General features: G+C 54.0%; 1 protein-coding gene across 1 annotated transcript in view; it reads left to right on the top strand.

Annotated features, from left to right (window-relative positions):
* Positions 1-10,217, top strand: part of DROSHA (drosha ribonuclease III) — a 48,394-nt gene extending 38,177 nt beyond the window's left edge. The window contains exons 28-32 of the mRNA XM_078880248.1: positions 1,923-2,005; positions 2,802-2,905; positions 4,697-4,789; positions 7,119-7,165; positions 9,557-10,217. Coding sequence (XP_078736374.1) covers positions 1,923-2,005; positions 2,802-2,905; positions 4,697-4,789; positions 7,119-7,165; positions 9,557-9,924 — 695 coding nt within the window. The 3' untranslated portion in view covers positions 9,925-10,217. The remainder of the gene's footprint in view (positions 1-1,922; positions 2,006-2,801; positions 2,906-4,696; positions 4,790-7,118; positions 7,166-9,556) is intronic.
* The last annotated feature ends 9,634 nt before the right edge of the window (positions 10,218-19,851 follow it).

Below are 19,851 nucleotides of genomic sequence, written 5' to 3'. Positions count from 1 at the left end.
GCTTGTTCGCACACACACACACACTCACACACACGCACACACACTCCCACACACGCACACACTCACACACACGCACACACACTCCCACACACGCACACACACTCGCGCATACACTCGTACACACACACACTCGCGCACACACTCGCATACACGTACACACACTCGCACAAATCTACGATTATCTGAACCGGGCCTGGGCCTCCCCGAGGAAAACTCAACCATGCCCTGGTGGTCCCCCTCTTTAAGAAGGGGGACCGCACAGACTAACAGCTACAGGGGCAACTTACTCCTAAGTGTGTCGGGAAAGGTTCTGGCGAGGATTATTCAACATCGCCTTGCCAGGCACGCTGAGGAGAGGCTTGCGGAACCTCAATGTGGTTTCAGGAAAAAGCGGTCCTGTGTAGATGCCATATTTTCTGTCCGTCTGCTACAGCAGAGGTGTAGGGAATTCCAACAAGTACTACATCTCTGCTTTATTGACCTGGTCAAGGCCTATGATACCATCAGTAGGCCTGGGCTCTGGGTTGTTCTTCGTGCTTTCGGAGTCCCTGATCTGCTGCTCATGATCATTAAGCACCTTCATGATGGTGAGCGGGCCCAGCTAAAACTACTTGGCCGGGAGTCGGAGCCATTCCCTGTACACCATGGGGTACAACAGGGATGTCCTCTGGCTCCCACATTATTTAACATCTATTTTGACCACGTAGTTCGTGAAGCCTTTGATGGCTGTACCGGAGGAATTTCCATCTGGTACAGATACAATGGGAGGCTGATCGATGCCCGGGTGCGGTCAACGGATGGCTCCCTATTGCTCAACCATGTTACGTATGCCGATGATCTGGTAATTGCCGCTCACTCAGGAGGAGTTGGAGGCGCTGCTGCTGAACCTGGAGGGGGCCGTTAAGAGGTGTGGGGCCTTACCATCAGCCCCACCAAAACTAAGCACCTGCCTGGGTATTTTGTACCATCGGACACTCCACCCCCACAACTCCCAATTGGTGATGGGGCAGTTGTGGAGAGAGTGGAGAGTTTCCCATACCTGGGCAGTGTGCTCATGACCGGCTCCGGTTTGACAGCAGAGGTCTCACTCCAAATCAATCAAGCGGCATCTTTTCATCGGTTGCATAACGCTGTGTGGAAGCTACCTGGTCTGTCGCTCCGCACGAAGCTTCAGGTCTTCTCGGCCATGGTCATTCCCTCTCTTCTCTACGCTTGCGAAACGTGGACCCCCCTAATGGAACATCTTCGTCGGTAAGAAACATTTAGGCTGGCCTGCCTATTATCCATCCTGGGTTTAACCAGGCTGGATTGTGTGAGGTGCTCACAAATCCTTGACAGATCTGGACAAGGTCCCATCAGTGAGCTCCTCTGGCAGGCAAGGCTGCGTTGGCTGGGTCATGTAGCCCGCATGCCCAGTCACTGCATGCCTAAACAGCTTTTGTTCAGCCGGATAGAGGGGGCTAAACGTGCGCAGCACGGGCTCGAGAAGAGATGTGGTACAGGAGAATGTGGAGCTGAGTGGACTTGCCGATGACTGGTATCAGCGGTGTCAAGATCGGCCTCCGGAGGAGGCTCGTGAAGGACGCTACTGGGCAGTTGGAGGCAGTCGCCCTCCAACAACAACGGAGGGTGGAGGAGCGACGCTCACAACAACGAGCGGAGCGCCGGGTCGCTAAAGCACAGCAAGTTGGCACAGTAGGGGGCACAGGTGGTGCATCAGCCAGTCATCTCGGTCATCTCAGTCAGTCGACCCGTGGCACCTGGGTCTGCCCCGTGACCTCCTGCCAGCGGGCGTTCGACACTTCATGTGGCCTCAACGTGCATATAGCCTGGCACAAGCATCGTGATGATGTCACTGCCACTTAGTGGCGAATGGCGGTTGTTGCTGTTGTGTGTCTGAATGTCTGTGTTTCTGTCCACAGCCTTCCTCTCCGCCCTTTACATAGACAAGGACCTTCAGTACGTGCGCTGCTTCATGGACGTGTGCTTCTTTCCTCGGCTCAAGGCGAGTGCCAGCTCACCACGCGCACTCACCACTACGCTCACCACATGCAACGCCACCAGGTTGAGTGAGCATGCTTGTGGTTGAGTGGTCGACTGTGTTTGAAAAGTTGTGTAATTGAGTCTATGGTTGAGTGTTGATTCGGTGAGTGGTTGGGTGTGTGGCTGAGCGGTTGTGTGGTTGAGTGTGTAGTTGGGTCTGTGGTTGGATGTGTGGCTGAGTGGTTGTGTGGCTGGGTGTGTGATTGTGTATTTGGCTAAACGGTTGTGTGTTTGGGTGTGTGGCTGAGTGGTTTTGTGGCTAAGTGGTTGTGTGGTTGGATATGTGATTGTGTATTTGGCTGAACGGTTGAGTGGTTGGGTGTGTGGCCTAGTGATTGTGTGGTTGAGTGGTTGGGTGTGTGATTGGGTGTGCGGCTGAGTGGTTGTGTGGCTAAGTGGTTGAGTGGTTGGGTGTGTGATTGTGTGTTTGGCTGAACAGTTGTGTGTTTGGGTGTGTGGCTGAGTGGTTTTGTGGCTAAGTGGTTGATTGGTTGGGTGTGTGATTGTGTGTTTGGCTGAACAGTTGTGTGGTTGGGTGTGTGGCCTAGTGATTGTGTGGTTGAGTGGTTGGGGTGTATGGGTGTGCGGCTGAATGGTTGTATGGTTGAATTAATTATTAAGTGTTGATTGAGTGTGTGGTTGGGTGTGTGACTGAGCGGTTGTGTGGTTGAGTGAGTGGTTGTGTGGGGTTGAGTGAATGGTTGGGTGTGATTGTATGTGTGGTTAAGTGTTTGTATGCCCGGTGGTTGTCATCGCAGGAGTTCATACTGAACCAGGACTGGAATGACCCCAAGTCCCAGCTGCAGCAGTGCTGCCTCACGCTGAGAACAGAGGGACGAGAGCCAGACATCCCTGTCTACAAGTGAGACATGCACCGAGACACAAAGACAAACACACAGACGAAGACAGAGATCCCCTGTATAGCCTCAAGAGACGTTTGGGCCAAGTGCTGTTAGCGAGTAGCACCTAGAAGGCCAGCACGGCACACGAGGGGGTGGGTGGCCAGCACCACGCCCGGCTGCCTTCGTCTCCGCAGTGGCGATGTTTACACACCGCACCAGGCTGAGTCGACCTAGGGGAGGAGGCCTGGGCACCGGTTCAGATAATCTCCGTGAGTGGGAATCGAACTCCGGTCGCTGGGTTCGTAGCACAGCACGCTAACCGTTGCACTACACACACACATAGATACATAGAGAAAAAAGCACACATCCGTCTCTTTTGACGGTACTTCGTAGCTAGTACAGTTGACGGGCTGTCTCGCTAGCGGCGTCTAAGGGTGGTCGAGATGAAGGTGACACACAGCGACACGGCGAGGGGGATCCACTTCCAGCAACAGCCCCGAGCTCCTGTCCCGGCCCCCCTCTTATCCTCCCGGCCTGGCCTCGCTCCGCCCTTGCCACGCCCCCTTTCTCGAACCTGCTCGCAGGTTCTCGGGCCTCCAGATTGAGCCCTTCCAGGGCTTCCCCTGAGATCTCCCTCTGCTGACGTGCGTACTGGCCCCTGCTGCCAGTACCACTTCCCCGTCAGCAGCCCGCGTTATTACACTACGCGTGTATAGACACTCGCAGACGTACAGCGATACACACACACAGGTACACACAGGGGAGACACAGAGACACACACACTGGTACACACGGAGACACAGACGCACACACATGTACACACAGGGAGACAGAGACGCACACACACAGGTACACACGGAGACACAGAGACGCACACACATAGGTACACACGGGAGACACAGAGACACACACACTGGTACACACAGGGAGACACAGAGACGCACACACTGGTACACACAGGGAGACAGAGACGCACACACACAGGTACACACGGAGACACGGAGACGCACACACAGGTACACACGGAGACACAGAGACACACACTGGTACACACGGAGACACAGAGACGCACACACATGTACACACGGAGACGCACACACTGGTACACACGGAGACACGGAGACGCACACACAGGTACACACGGAGACGCACACACTGGTACACACGGAGACACAGAGACACACACACAGGTACACACGGAGACACAGAGACGCACACACTGGTACACACGGAGACACAGAGACACACACACAGGTACACACGGAGACACAGAGACGTACACACAGGTACACACTGAGACACAGAGACACACACACAGGTACACACGGAGACACAGAGACACACACTGGTACGCACGGAGACACAGAGACACACACTGGTACACACAGAGACACAGAGACACACACTGGTACACACGGAGACACAGAGACGCACACACTGGTACACAGGGAGACACAGAGATGCACACACACAGGTACACACAGGGAGACACAGAGACGCACACACACAGGTACACACTGAGACACAGAGATGCACACACAGGTACACACAGGGAGACACAGAGACGCACACACAGGTACACACGGAGACACGGAGACGCACACACTGGTACACACAGAGACACAGAGACGCACACACTGGTACACAGGGAGACACAGACGCACACATGTACACACAGGGAGACACAGAGACACACACATGTACACATGGAGACACAGACGCACACACAGGTAGACACGGAGACACAGAGACGCACACACACAGGTACACACAGGGACCGTGTGTGCTCACATGATGTGCTCTGCCCACAGGATTCTCCAGACTCTGGGCCCCTCGCACGCGCGCACCTACACGGTGGCCGTCTACTTCAAGGGGGAGCGACTCGGCTGCGGCACAGGGCAGAGGTGATAAGCCGCACCGAGAAAAAGATCCCACCCACTCCCGTGCAGCCTTCACAGGCTGCTGGGGCAAGTGCTGTTAGCGAGTAGCAGCACCTGTGAAGGCCAGCACGGCGCACGAGAGGGTGGGTGACCAGCACCACGCCCCGGCCGCCTGTGTCTCCCGAGTGGCGTTGTTTGCTGCACACCGCACGAGGTACTCACTTGAGGCTGAGTCGACCTAGGGGGGAGGCCCTGGTGTGGTTGAGATAATCGTCACCAGTGGTGGCTCAAAGTGACAGCCACCACCGGTGACGATTACCTGTGTGTGTACCTGTGTGTGTACCTGTGTGTGTACCTGTGTGTGTGTGTATCTGTGTGTGTACCTGTGTGTGTGTACCTGTGTGCGTACCTGTGTGCGTACCTGTGTGTGCGTACCTGTGTGTGTGTACCTGTGTGTGTACCTGTGTATGCGTACCTGTGTGTGTGTACCTGTGTGTGTACCTGTGTGTGCACCTGTGTGTGCGTACCTGTGTATGTACCTGTGTGTGTGTACCTGTGTGTGTGTACACTGTGTGTACCTGTGTGTGTGTACCTATGTGTGTGTGTGTACCTGTGTGTGTGTACCTGTGTGTGTGTGTGCCTGTGTGTGTACCTGTGTGTGTACCTGTCCTGGCAAGGATTATTCAACATCGCCTTGCTAGGCACGCTGAGGAGAGGCTTGCGGAGCCCCAATGCGGTTTCAGGAAAGGGCGGTCCTGCACAGATGCCATATTTTCTGTCCGTCTGCTACAGCAGAGGTGTAGGGAATTCCAACAAGACCTACATCTCTGCTTTATTGACCTGGTCAAGGCCTATGATACCATCAGTAGGCCTGAGCTCTGGGCTGTTCTTCGTGCTTTCGGAGTCCCTGACCCTCTGCTCACGATCATTAAGGACCTTCATGATGGTGAGCGGACCCGGGTAAAACTACGTGGCCGGGAGTCAGAGCCTTTCCCTGTCCACCTTGGGGTGCGACAGGGATGTCCTCTGGCTCCCACATTATTTAACATCTATTTTGACTGCGTAGTTCGTGAAGCCTTCAATAGCTGTGCCGAGGGAATTTCCATTTGGTACAGATATAATGGGAGGCTGATCGACGCCCGGGTGCGATCAAGGGATGGCTCCCTATTGGTCAACCACATTATGTATGCCGATGATTTGGTAATAGCTGCTCATTCAGAAGAGGAGTTGGAGACGCTGCTGCTGAGACTGGAGCGTGCCACCAAGAGGTGGTGCCTTACCATCAGCCCCACCAAAACTAAGCACCTGCCTGGGTATTTTGTACCATCGGACACTCCACCCCCACAACTCCCAATCGGTGATGGGGCAGTTGTGGAGAGAGTGGAGAGTTTCCCATACCTGGGCAGTGTGCTTATGACCGGCTCCAATTTAACAGCAGAGGTCTCACTCCGAATCAGTCGAGCGGCAATATCTTTTCATCGGTTGCGTACCGCTGTGTGGAAGCTACCTGGTCTGTCGCTCCGCACGAAGCTTCAGGTCTTCTCGGCCACGGTCATTCCCTCCCTTCTCTACGCTTGCAAAACGTGGACCCCCCTAATGGAGCATCTTCGCCGGTTGGAAACATTTAGGCTGGCCTGCCTACGATCCATCCTGGGTTCAACCAGGCTGGATTGTGTGAGGAGCTCACAAATCCTTGAAAGATCTGGGCAAAGTCCCATCGGTGAGCTCCTCCGGCAGGCAAGGCTGCGTTGGCTGGGTCATGTAGCCCGCATGCCCAGCCACCGCATGCCTAAACAGCTTTTGTTTGGCCGGATCAAGGGGGCTAAACGGGCGCGGCACGGGCTAGAGAAGAGATGAAGTGATGTGGTACAGGAGGACGTGGAGCTGAGTGGACTTGCCGATGGACTGGTACCAGCGGTGTCAAGATCGGCCTCAGTGGAGGAGGCTCGTGAAGGACACTACTGGGCAGTTGGAGGCAGTCGCCCTCCATCAACAACGGAGGGTGGAGGAGCGACGCTCACAACAACGAGCGGAGCGCCGGGTGGCTAAAGCACAGCAAGTTGGTACAGTAGGGGGCACAGGTGGTGCATCAGCCAGTCATCTCGGTCATCTCGGTCAGTCGACCCGTGGCACCTGCTGGGTCTGCCCCGTGACCTCCTGCCAGCGGGCGTTCGACACTTCACGTGGCCTCAAGGTGCACTTGGCCTGGCACAAGCGTCGTGGTGACGTCACCGCCACTTAGTGGCGAATGGTGGTTGTTGTTGTTGTTGTGTGTGTACCTGTGTGTGTGTGTACCTGTGTGTGTGTGTACCTGTGTGTGTACCTGTGTGTGTACCTGTGTGTGCGTGTGCAGTATTCAAAGAGCTGAGATGAAGGCCGCTCAAGATGCCCTTGAAAAACGTGAGGCTTAATAATGCACCACAGCAACACAAGCACGGCACGCACACACACACAGCATACACACACACAGCATACACACACACTGCACGCACACACACACAGCATACACACACACACAGCATACACACACAGCATACACACACAGCATACACACACAGCATACACACACACACACAGCATACACACACAGCATACACACACAGCATACACACACACACACAGCATACACACACACAGCATACACGCACACAGCACACACGCACACAGCATACACACACACACAGCATACACACGCACACAGCGTACACACACATAGTGTACACACACAGAGTGTACACACACAGAGCACATGTACACACAGCATATACACACACGGCAAACACACACACAGCATACACATATACACACACAGCAAACACACAGCATACAACACACACACATAGTGTACACACACATAGCGTACACACACAGAGCACATAAACACCGAGCACATATACACACAGCATATACACACACAGCAAACACACACACAGCATACACACGTAGCATACTCACACACAGCATACGCACACATGGCATACACACACATAGCATACACACACAGCATACACACACAGCATACACACAGCATATATACATACACAGCATACACACACAGAATACACATGCAGCGTACACACACACAGCACACACAGCATATACACACACAGCGTATACACACATAGCATGCACACGCATAGCACGCACAACATGCACACAGATACATGATACACAATACAAAAGCACACACACGCAGGACACAGTACGCAAGCACACACGCACAGGACACAACATACACAGCAAATATACGTAGCACGCACACACACACATAGCATATACATGTACACACACACCATACACACCTAGCATATACACGCACATAACGCACACAGCATGCACACACACAGTGCACACAGAACACACACAGCATATATATGTACACACGCAGTATGCCTGAACGCACAGCATATACACAAACATAGCACACAATGGACACACATAGCGTATACGTGCAAACAGCACACACAGGACAATAACAGCATGTACACACACAGGACACACAGCATATACGAACACACAGCACACACAACACAGTGTAAACACAGCCTATACATACATAGCACACACGCCGTGTATACACTTACACGTAGCATACACATGGACGTAGAGAAGGGTGGAGAGGTGCACACACTGGGGTTGACACAGAGATGCAGAAAGCGCTTTCAGACGCGATTCTTCTGCCTTCTTGAACGCTCCTTCAGATATTAGGAAGCCGCTGGAGCTATGCTACACTTTAAAATCATCATCTAGATCAGGGGTGGGGAACCTTTTTTCTGCCAAGGTCCATTTGGATATTTAGAACATCATTCGCAGGCCATACAAAATTATCAACTTAAAAATGAGCCCGTTATATTTGGTCAAACATTTAATTAACTCACCCCTAGTGCGATGGGCTGGAACTGCTTCTCTTTGGCGAGGCGTGTGATGGTAGCTGGTGTTAATGTTGTTGCTACTCGCAACTGCTTTTCCAGGTTTGCTCCTAGATGTATATAACTTCTAGTCCCGCTTGCGGTTGCCTTGGCAGGGCCAGACCAAGTGATTTCGTGGGCCTCATACGGCCCGCGGGCCGGACGTTCCCCACCCCTGGTCTAGATTGACAAACGAATTTCTATAGAACTGCGTTTTGTGTTTAGATTGTTGTAATCCTACACTTCCCATTAACCATGGTTAGCTACGTACAGTGGTGCGAAATAGGTTCAATGTACATACACACAAAGACAAAGATCCCCATATAGCCTGTTAAGGCAAGTGCTGTTTAGTGAGTAGCACCGATGAAGGCCTCAACTTACACTCATACGCACAGTTGTCCTTTCAGATTCGCATCTCCGGCTGTCTGGAACATTCTCCCGATAGACTATTAGGAAGCCACTGAAGCTATGCACTTGTAAATCATCTAAATTGAAAACTCTATTTCTTCAGAACTGCTTTTCGTGTTTAGTTGGTTGTCCTTCCCCCGTACCCTCAATTTAGCACGGTTGGCTTCGTACGTACGGTGGTGCGAAAGAAGTTCAACGTACACGCGAACATACGTACATACATGCACATGTGAGAAAGAGGAATGGGCGCAGATCGGAGAACACGAGGTGTAGACTTGGTACCGACCGCTGAGATGAGTGAGTGAGCGAGCGAAGGAAGCGAGCTCTCATGCTAGAGTGAGATGGCATATGTGTGGCATCACAGCAACTGTGAGTGCTATAACACACGGGGCTGTGCGGCATGTTCTCAGCAGTGTATAGACCATGGCGGGCTGCTGACGATGAACCATGGTGTGTGGTGTGCGCGCGCTCACAGACAACTTCCCGCAGATGATCTACCAGAAGCGATTCATGGAGCGAAAGTACGGCCGCGATGCGAGACACGGGGACTTGGAGACAAGGAGACGCGGGGAAGCGGAGGCGCGGAGACGCGGGGACAACAAACCGCGGAGACGCGGGGACACGGAGACTCGGGGACACGGGGACGCGGAGAAACGGAGGGACGCGGAGACGCGGGGACACGGGGACACGGAGACTCGGGGACACGGGGACGCGGAGACTCGGGGACACGGGGACGCGGAGAAACGGAGGGACGCGGAGACGCGGGGACACAGGGACGCGGAGAAACGGAGGCTCGGGGACACGGAGTCGCAGAGACACTCACGCCGAGACACTGCGACATAGAGACACGGAGACAACCCCCCGGAGGTTGGATTCAGGCGGACACGGGAGACGAGGTGATGCGGGAAGCCGCAGGGAGACACGGAGACGCGGGGACACACGGGGAAACCCGCGGCGATGTGGGTAGGCGCACAGGAAAGCACGGGGAGACGTTACGGATGCACACTGTTGATGTAGATGTTGTGAGTTTAATAAACGTGATGACAGGAACACGTTTGCGTGAGTGGGTGTTGGAGACCTCACTCTGTGGGGTGCCAGTGGTGCAGCAGTTAGTTCGATGCGCTCCCAAACCCGGCGACCCGAGTTTGATTCCCCCTTACGGCCACCGACACCAGTGACGGATATCTGAACCGGCCCTCCGCCCCTCCCCAAGGTCGACTCGGCCTCAATGCGTACCTCGTGCATTGTGTGAACATCGCTGCGAGGGAGACAAAGGGGGCCGGGCGTGGTGCTGGCCACCCAACCCCCTCTTGTGCTGTGCCGGCCTTCATAGGTGCTCGCGAACAGTAACTTGCCCCAACAGTCTGCTGAGGCTATACAGGTGGGTGGGTGTGCGAGTGGGTGGGTGTGCGAGTGAGAGTCCGGCAAAACAACCCCCTACCTCCCCGGTGGTGCAGGACGGTAACGCTGTTGTGAGCAGTGCCATGGGGGGAGGACCAATTTAAAGTGGCCATTCCCCTCATGGCGTTTATAGCCAACATCGTATCCAAAGAGGGCTCTGGATGGGTGCGAGGGGCTGGTAACTCCATCTTCAATCTATGTACCACTAAACTACGTGAAACATTTTTTTAACTAAGCTTGCGCCGGAGGCCCCAGGGCGACGTGCATTTATGACGTCTCCTGGCCAAACCCCATTTGGCAGAACCAGAAGACTGAACCCGCACCCTCGAGGTTCCTCCAGAAACAGCAAACAGGCACTGAGTGGCCACGTGGAATGTTCACACGCTCACTACAGAGGAGAGGCTGCCCCTCTGTTGGGAGCTGGACCGGTACCGATTGGATCTCTGCGGTATTCAGGAGGTCCGGTGGACTGGCTCTGGCTCCAGTCACCATGAGGGGTGGACAGTCTCCTACTCGGGGGAGGAGACTGCCAAACAACAGGGAGTGGCTCTTCTTCTGAACAAAAGAATGAAGGGTGGCATGGGAGCGTGGCGGTGAGGTGTGGGAAGCTGCAAGCCCCAGAATACTATGGCTCGCCTTCCCATCAACCATAGGCTAGGAGTGGTGGTGGTGATTACTTATGCGCCCACCGAAGATGAACATCAGTAAAAGGATGCAGGCAAGTGCGATGCCTTCTATGACCTGTCACAGGTGATAGCTAAAGTGAGCCCTCGGAATCGAGTAATCCTGTTGAGTGACTCTGCCTGAGTGGGTCATGATGCTGGCACCTGGGCTAGAGTGATTGAAAGGCATGGGCCAGATCAGCTCAATAACAATGGTAGGAGACTGCTTGACTCCTGTGCAGCCCATGGGCTTGTAATTACCAACACGCTGTTCCAGCATCGACGCATCCACACAACATCATGGATGCAAGCCGGGTCCAAGCAAGAACATCTGCTAGACTATATAGTAATGGAACAGCGGATGCGGGCCCATGTCCTTCGTATCACGACGCTACCATGGAGCTGATCTGCCCACTGGCCATCGGTTTGTCATCTGTAAGATGCACCTGCCATTCTTGCACTCCGCTGGTTGGTGTACATCTAGGACCCCATTCAAACCTATAGTGCCTGGTCTCAGCTTGACCCCCCCTCCTAATGCTGAGGGGAAATGGGCGAGGTTCAGGACTGTGGCTTATGCAGCTGGGTACACGTTCCAGAACTCCCGAGAGATCCTGGCTGACACAGAAGGTGTTCCGGCTGGCTGAGAAAAAGCAACTGGCCCACTCCTACCGTCTACAGCATCCCACATTGGAGAATGAGGAGACTTACCGCAGCCTTCGCTCGGAGGTTCGGAGAGCCACACTGCAAGAATGGGTAGTCATCACTAAAGTAACTTTAAGTGCCACGCCTATCACCATCATTAGAGGATCTGATCTCCGACCCCCAGGAACACGTTTGCAGATTTGCTAAGCATTTCTGTGAGGTGTTGGGGGAGGGGAAATCCCTGGGCCCGGGACAGTGGGAATGACCCTGCTGAGGCTGTGGTGCATCAAATATTGGAAGAGGTAGTCACTCCCTGTGAGTGGCTGGCTGAAGCGCTATCTGTTGTATGGAAGGCGATCCAGAGTCTGAGACCAGGAGAAGTGCCGTGCAGAGATGATCTTCCAAGCGAAATACTGAGGCAGGGCATCTGTGCACAGACTGCACTAAATTACATCATAACTGTCTGGACCACTGGACAAGTTTTGCAGGATTGGAAGGATGCCCTGGTGGTCCCCCTCTTTAAGAAGTGGGACGGCACAGACTGTAACAACTACAGGGGCATCTCCCGCAGTGTTCCAGGAAAGGTCCTGGCAAGGATGGTTCAACATCGCCTTGCCAGGCACGCTGAGGAGAGGCTTGCGGAGCCCCAATGTGGTTTTAGGCCAGGGAGGCCATGCACAGATGCCATATTGTCTGTCTCTCTGCTAGAGCAGAGGTGTAGGGAATTGCAACAGGACCTACATCTCTGCTTTATTTACCTGGTCAAGGCCTATTATACCATTAATAGGCCTGGGCTCTGGGTTGTTCTTTGTGCTTTCGGAGTCCTGGACTCTGCTCATAATCATGAAGAACCTTCATGATGGTGGGCAGGCCTGGGTAAAACTACGTGGCTGGGAGTCGGAGCCATTCCCTGTTCACCTTGGGGTGCGAGAGGGATATCCTCTGACGCCCACATTAACATATTTTTCTACGACGTAGTTCGAGAAGCCTTCTATGGCTATCCTCGAGGAATTTTCATCTGGTACAGATGTAGAAGAGAGAAATACGTGGTGCGCACAGTTAAGCGGGTGCAACGGAGGGCAAACAGGTGTGTGCGTTGCAACATGAGGTCTGCACCGACAAACCGACAGGAGTTAAGGGGAGAAGCGGTTGCAACTGAGGTCGAACAGATGTGCGTGTTGCAACATGAGGTTTGCACAGACAAACAGCCAGTAATTAAGGGGAGAAGCGGGTGCCACCGAGGTTGCACAGGTGCAACGCTGTGACCCGAGGTTGGCGCCTAGGAGACGGGAGATGGGGGGTGATGATAAGAGATTAATGGGACAACTGGCGCCGGCCTGGCGGCAGCTTAAATAGAAGCACGTGAGGACTCGGGATGAGCAGGGGGATATAAGCGGGAGTGTGTGTGAGCGAGGGGAGTTGTTGCCGGGGAACCAAGAGTGAAGACGTCCCGTCGCTGCCGCTCCAGCCGTCAACGGGACCTCAACCCTCACGCCGTCGCTGGGTGGGAGTTGGCTGAGTTGGCGGGTCTGAGAGAGCGTAGGTGTGGGCAGCGGTGGAGATGCGAAGTTGCTGTGTGCAGAGTCGCTGAGTGGGAAGTCGCTGTGTGCGGAGTCACTGAGAGCAGAGCTGCTGAGTGCAGGATAAGTGAGGTGCAGAATAGATAGGAGTGGGGAGAGGTTAAGTGTATGTGACCATACAGATAGTTATAGGAGTGCCTATAACTGGCGCAAGAACAGGTGAATAAAGTGTAAGCAGGTGACTTGCTACAACGTCATTTTTGAAGACACTACACAGACAATGGGAGGCTGATCAATGCCCATGTGCGGTCAAGGGATGGCTCCCTATTGGTCAACCATGTTATGCATGTTTAACACGTAGACTTTCACGACCAATATCTATAATAGATCGTGTAAATATATAAATGTGTCGTTAAACCCGCCTCCACCCGACACAGCCAATTAGTGAGGGTTGTCACGTAGACAGAATGTGCCAATTCGTTACTAATACAGCACTAGTGTGTAGTGTAGTGTATAGTAGTGTCGTGTGTAGTGTCTAGTAGTGTATAGTAGTGTATAGTGTAGTAGTGTAGTGTAATGTATAATGTAGTGTACTAGTACAACACACCAGTGTATTGGAGAGCCAAGCCACAATATTTACCATCTGAGTACGACATTTCACCAGTAATTACAACTAGCTTCATTAGGCGACAGCAAAGTTTGTAGAGAAGTCCACCTGTTTCGTTCCTTAAATGTTATGTTGGAAAACAGGATGAATGATCAGCACGAGACTAAAATAACACCAAATAAATATTGAATACTCCCAAATACAACTGTCAGCAGTAGCAGAACACGCGTGCCAACAAGGACACTCAATTGATTTTGATAATGTTGAAGTTCTGTGCAAAACTAGCTACTACTGGCCAAGACTAATTAGAGAATCTATCGAAATTGGGAGAAATTAAAATAATTTTAACCGTTCGGATAGTTACAGACTTCGTGCTGCTTGGAAGCAAGTCATCAAATAAAACATTGTTTAAACGCATGCCTATACAAGCCACCATACTTCAATAGGGATTACCGTTGGTACGGCTATTTTAGTCCACATGTAGAGTCGTAGATGGGCCACACTTACCTGCTGCAATGGTGGACGGGGCCCATTGAGGGCGGTACCTCGTACTGCCAGGGGAGGGGCTGCAGTGCCAGCCCAAGAGGGGAGGGGCTGCTGGGGGCTCAGGATCCCACACAGTGAAGCCCCCTGGTGCCCCCAACGGGGGGGGGGGGCTGCGGGGGATCTGGGTCCCTCGCAGCCCCCCCACCCCTCGATGGGCAAGGGGCATAGAAGGGCACCTCCCCAGCCGGTCGGGACCAGTTGAAGACAGAACCCGAAGAGCAGCGAGATAGGGCCCTGACACCTCTAGCTAGGCCTCGGCAAGGTAAGGTAATTGTACCCTTTTTACCGGGTAAAAGGGTAAAGGTAAAGGGTAAAGGTGTCGACATGCCAAGGGGTAAGGGTAAAGGGTAGGGTAAAAGGTAGGCTCGTTGCTTTTTACCTTTTACCTTACCTGCTAAAGGGTACAAGGTAGGGTAGAGTGATTGTATTGTGGTAAGGTAAAAGGTAGGGTAAAGGTAGCCTCGTTTTTACAATTTTACCTTACCTTGCCGAGGCCTACCTCTAGCCCCGCTGCCCTCATCAGGGCCGGGACTCTGTGCGGCTCAGTGGTGAGACCCTGGGAACCCCCGGCCCGACGTCCTTGTAAGGGCCGGGTCCAGTGGGTCAGTGGTGGCAACTCGCACCCTGGCGAGGGCGAGCTAGAATAGCCTCCCCCTAGGCACCCATAGCCGGAGGACCCTGAGTGTAGTCTCGTGTTAGGGCACGTTAGCCCGGAGACAGTACCTCCCCAGACAGTGGCGTAGCCCTGAGTGATGTGAGACTATACTGCCGAGCGTGGCATTAATAAATAGTGTTGCCTCCAAGAATCATCTCCGACGTCTCCTGAATCCACAACACGACACAATGAACAAGGAGTACAAGATCATGCATATAATGTACGTTGATTCGCGCAGGAAGAGCGCACAAGTGTTGTCATCACATCTACGCCTCTATTTAAGGAACGAAACCGGTGGACTTCACAAATCTGTCTGTCGCCTGATGAAGCTGGTTGTAATTATTGGCGAAACGTCGTACTCCGATTGTAAATGTTGTGGCTTGGCTCTCCAACGCAGCAGCGTGCTGTACTAGTGTAATGCGGGCGTAAACGGCCTCGCGGATATGACGTCACGGGGGGGAGGAGTTAGGTCACGTGAGAGAGAGGGGTGAGGTCTTAAGGGAGAGATACCGGAAGAGACGGGAGAGTGTTGGAGATAGAGACAAAGTGAGGCCACGCAGGGCGGAGGTTGGAGAGTGGCGAGATCGCCACACACACAGTAAGACTTGGCACCGTCGGCCAGCGGTGACCAAGCACGGAGGAACGGGGAGCAGCGGTGGAGCTACAGTGAGAGCAGCCGGAGGACTGCACAGGGGACCTGCAGCGGAGCTGCAGGAGCGAGAAAGGCTACGGGAGCGAAGGCAGCTGTAGAGCTGCCAAGCGGGGAGGCTCTGAGCGAGGGCCGTGTGGGACAAGTGTAAAGAACCCAAATAAAGGACAACGGAGACAGACCCAGTGAACGAGTCCTTTTTCACACTGGTGTCAGAAGTGAAACGGCATGTCAAAACAGCTCAGAAGAAAGAATATTCCTGCGCCATCATCTGCTACATTATCCGACGACGACGACCTTCCTCAGGCGGTGGACCTGCCTGCGAATGAGGAGGAAATCCGTGCGGGAACGAGTACGGGTCCGGGAGTCCAAGACGTCGCCGCGGCGGTGGACCCGTCTGCGCCGGAGGACGCGGACTTGCGATGGAGACAGATGGCGGCGCAGCTGGAGACACTGAAAATCGTGCTCGCGCAATTGTGCGAGCTCGTCACGCCGAGGACGGCGTTGGGGAGAGCCGATGGAGGTCCGCAGGTCGCCGCCTTGCCTCCGCTGTCGGCGCCATCGGCCACGCGGCACGAAGACGCCATCTTGGGCGTGGCAGGAGAAGAACGGCGGGAAGCCTCCATCTTGCGCTCTCCGCGGCGGGAGGCCGCCATCTTGAACACGTTGCGATGCGACGCCATTTTGAATATGCCGCCTGATGAGTCATCGGCTGAGGATGGCGCAACAAGGAGTCGCAGTCGTCATCTCACGACCGTTAAAGAATTCTCCATCGGTGGCGATTGGAGTGCTTTCGCCTGCAGATTTTTGGAGGCGGTACGCTCAGCGAGGTGGACGGACGCTGAGGCATTGACATCGACTGCTTCCGCTGCGGCCGTAAGGGCCATTACGCCAGGGACTGCTGGGCCCGTGTCCCAGGTCCGCCCCAGCAGGAGGCCTCGACAGCGGATGTGCCGCGGAAGGATCCTCCAGGACAGGCAAGTCGGTGCGCACCAGACACCCGGCAAGGCTTGACACCTCACTCATCACCGTTGTCGTGCGATCCGGGTGTTGTTAATAACGGGGGGAGGCCATCGACTGGGCCACGTCGCTCGGTAACGCAGTGGCGTAAATTGGCACGGCGGGTCGTCGCGGCCGCTACTGGTTCGTCCACTGTACCTGGTTCTATACAAGGGGTAGACGTGCGTATTTTAGTGGATTCCGGGGCGTCCGCGACCATTATATCGGATGTAATTTTCCATCTGTTGGGCATCCCACCAGAGGCCGTGCGTCCGGTCACGATTCCTGCGTCGCTGCGAACGGGGGTAGCATGGGCATTGTGGGCCAGGTGGACGCTAAAATATCTATCGGGGGAGTGTCGGTCTCGGGAATTGTGTTAATTTCGAGGTCCCTTGCGGTTCCTTGTTTGTTGGGAACTGACTTTCTGGCCAAGATGCCCATTCTAATCAGAATTAATGAAAACTGCATTGAATTACCGCGTGGGCGAAAAATTACATTTCTACCGTTGCCCTGGGGGCGACCTGCTTCGGTCGCCCAGGTGCAGGCGCTGTCCGAGGTATCTGTTGATATTCCACCTGGCTCACAGATGCTTATCCCCTTGCGATATCGGAAGCCTGTGCCTGGTCGTCAAGGTGCAATTGGGGTTTTGTTGTCGCCGTCCGCCACCATAACGGGCGGATCGGCGCTCGTTGGGGCGCAAACTATTGTCCGGCCGGACCAGCAGCCGTTTCTGCAGGTGCTTAATGCAAGTACCGAAAATGTGTGTGTGCCGGCTGGTACGGTTGTGGCACATGCCACTACGGCGTTTACGGCACAGGATCATCTGGGCAGCCAGGTCATGGTTGGTGGTGTTTCAGGGCCTGGGGCCGCAGATAATCACTGGATCGCCGAATTGTGTGGGGAAAATCCTTCCCTTTCCAGGGAACAACGTTGCGCGCTTCGTAAATTATTATTTAGTTATTCTGATGTGTTTAGCTCCGACGATTTGGACTTGGGACGCACCTCGTTGCTTTACCATCATATTGACACAGGGGACGCTGCCCCTATTCGGTTAAACTCGCATCGGATGAGTCCGGCGGAGCGAGATCAGGTTCGAGGGGCAGTGGATGACATGTTGGCTGCAGACATAATATCTCCATCTAACAGCCCATGGGGCGCGCCTGTTGTTTTGGTTAAAAAGGACGGCAAATTGCGATTTTGTGTGGATTTTCGGAAATTAAATAAAGTGTCTGTGGCAGATGCGTACCCCCTGCCGCGTATGGACGACTCCCTCGATGCCTTGTCGGGGGCGAAGTTCTTTTCAACGCTAGATCTCTCTTCGGAATTCTGGCAGCTTCCCCTTGACGAGCCCTCGCGGGAGAAGACTGCTTTCCGTACGCCGCAGGCGTTATTCCAATTTAATTGTCTTCCGATGGGGTTGAATGCTGCCCCTGCCACATTTCAAAGGTTGATGGAGTTGGTGTTAACGGGGTTGCAGTGGGAGACATGTCTGATATATTTAGACGATATTATCGTCTTCAGCCGCACATTTGATGAGCATTTACTGCGGTTGGAGGCTGTGTTCGCCAAGGATGCGTTCCGCTAATTTGAAATTTAAGCCTAAGAAATGTCACCTACTGCAACGGTCCGTGCGCTACTTGGGGCATATCGTCAGTGCGGACGGGGTGGCCACGGATCCGGACAAGACAGCGTGCGTCCGTGACTGGCCAACCCCGGCCACGGTGGGGGATGTACGTCGGTTTTTGGGGTTTGCCTCATATTATCGGAGGTTTGTTCCGAATTTTGCGACGATCGCGAGGCCCTTGCACCTCCTTACGGGTAAAGGATGGAAATTTGCATGGGGACCGCCAGAAGAGGCGGCGTTTCAGGGCCTGCGCGATCGATTGGCTACGGCACCGACGTTGGATTATCCTGATTTCGATCACCCCTTCATTCTGGATACGGACGTGAGTGACACAGGCATTGGGGCCGTGTTGTCTCAGTCCAAAGGTGGTGTGGAGCGCGTGGTGGCGTACGGTAGCCGGGTTCTGTCTCCCGCAGAAACCCGCTACTGCGTCACTCGCAGGGAACTTTTGGCTGCTGTTTTCTTTCTCCGCCAATTTCGACCGTATCTCTACGGTCGTTCGTTTATTGTACGCACGGATCATGCGGCCTTGCAGTATGCTCTTAAGATGGACCAACCATCCGGCCAGTTGGCGCGGTGGTTGGACACGCTGCAAGAATTTTCCTTCCAAATTCACCATCGGAAGGGGGTGCGTCACGCGAACGCGGACGCCCTTTCTAGGTTGCCGCAGTGATCCCCTTGCGCGTGCGCGTCTGGGACGCATAGATGTGCGCCGATTCAGCATCCCCCTCAGCCTGTTGCTGATGGGATTTTGAATCTTCCAAGGGCTGTGTGGATTCGGGAACAAATGTTGGACGAGTCATTGGTGACTTTACGGAATCGGCCTGCGAAGAAGAGTGGGGGACCGGATACGGGGGGTGTGCCGGAAACCGCTCTCCGCGATGTTCTGCTGATGTGGAGGGAAGGGTTACAGGAACGCTGGCGTCTGGTTGTACCGGCATCCTTGCGGTACGAATTGATTAGGACTCTGCATTGCGACACGCTCTTACATCTGGGGGTGCAGAAGACCCTATTGACGTTGCAGCGAGATTACTTTTGGCACGGCATGACAACAGATGTCGTCGATCACGTTCGCGCGTGTCCCGATTGTGCCCGGCGAAAGCCACCTAAACAACCATATGTGCCGCCGATACAGTCTATTCAGGTGTCTAGAGTTAATGAATTGGTGGCGCTGGATATTTTGGGACCCTTTCCGCCATCCGCTAATGGTAATAAATACTTGCTGGTTGGGGTGGAGTACCTCTCCCGCTGGCCGATGGCCTGGCCTTTGCCTGACTAGTCAGCGGCGTCTATCACAGACGCCTTTCTATTTGGGTATGTTACGGACAAGGGGGCGCCGGAGAGGCTCCTCACAGACCAAGGCCGGAATTTTTCATCTAAATTGTTGGGGGAAGTGTGTGCGGCTCTTGGAACTAAAAAGATACGGACATCTCCCTACCACCCACAAACGGATGGTATGGTCGAA

Source organism: Lampetra fluviatilis, chromosome 56 (genome assembly GCF_964198595.1).
Source record: "Lampetra fluviatilis chromosome 56, kcLamFluv1.1, whole genome shotgun sequence".
In the NCBI taxonomy this organism is placed as follows: Eukaryota; Metazoa; Chordata; class Hyperoartia; order Petromyzontiformes; family Petromyzontidae; genus Lampetra; species Lampetra fluviatilis.
The sequence above is the reverse complement of the archived record's forward strand: the minus strand, read 5'-3'. Positions and strand labels throughout refer to the sequence as shown.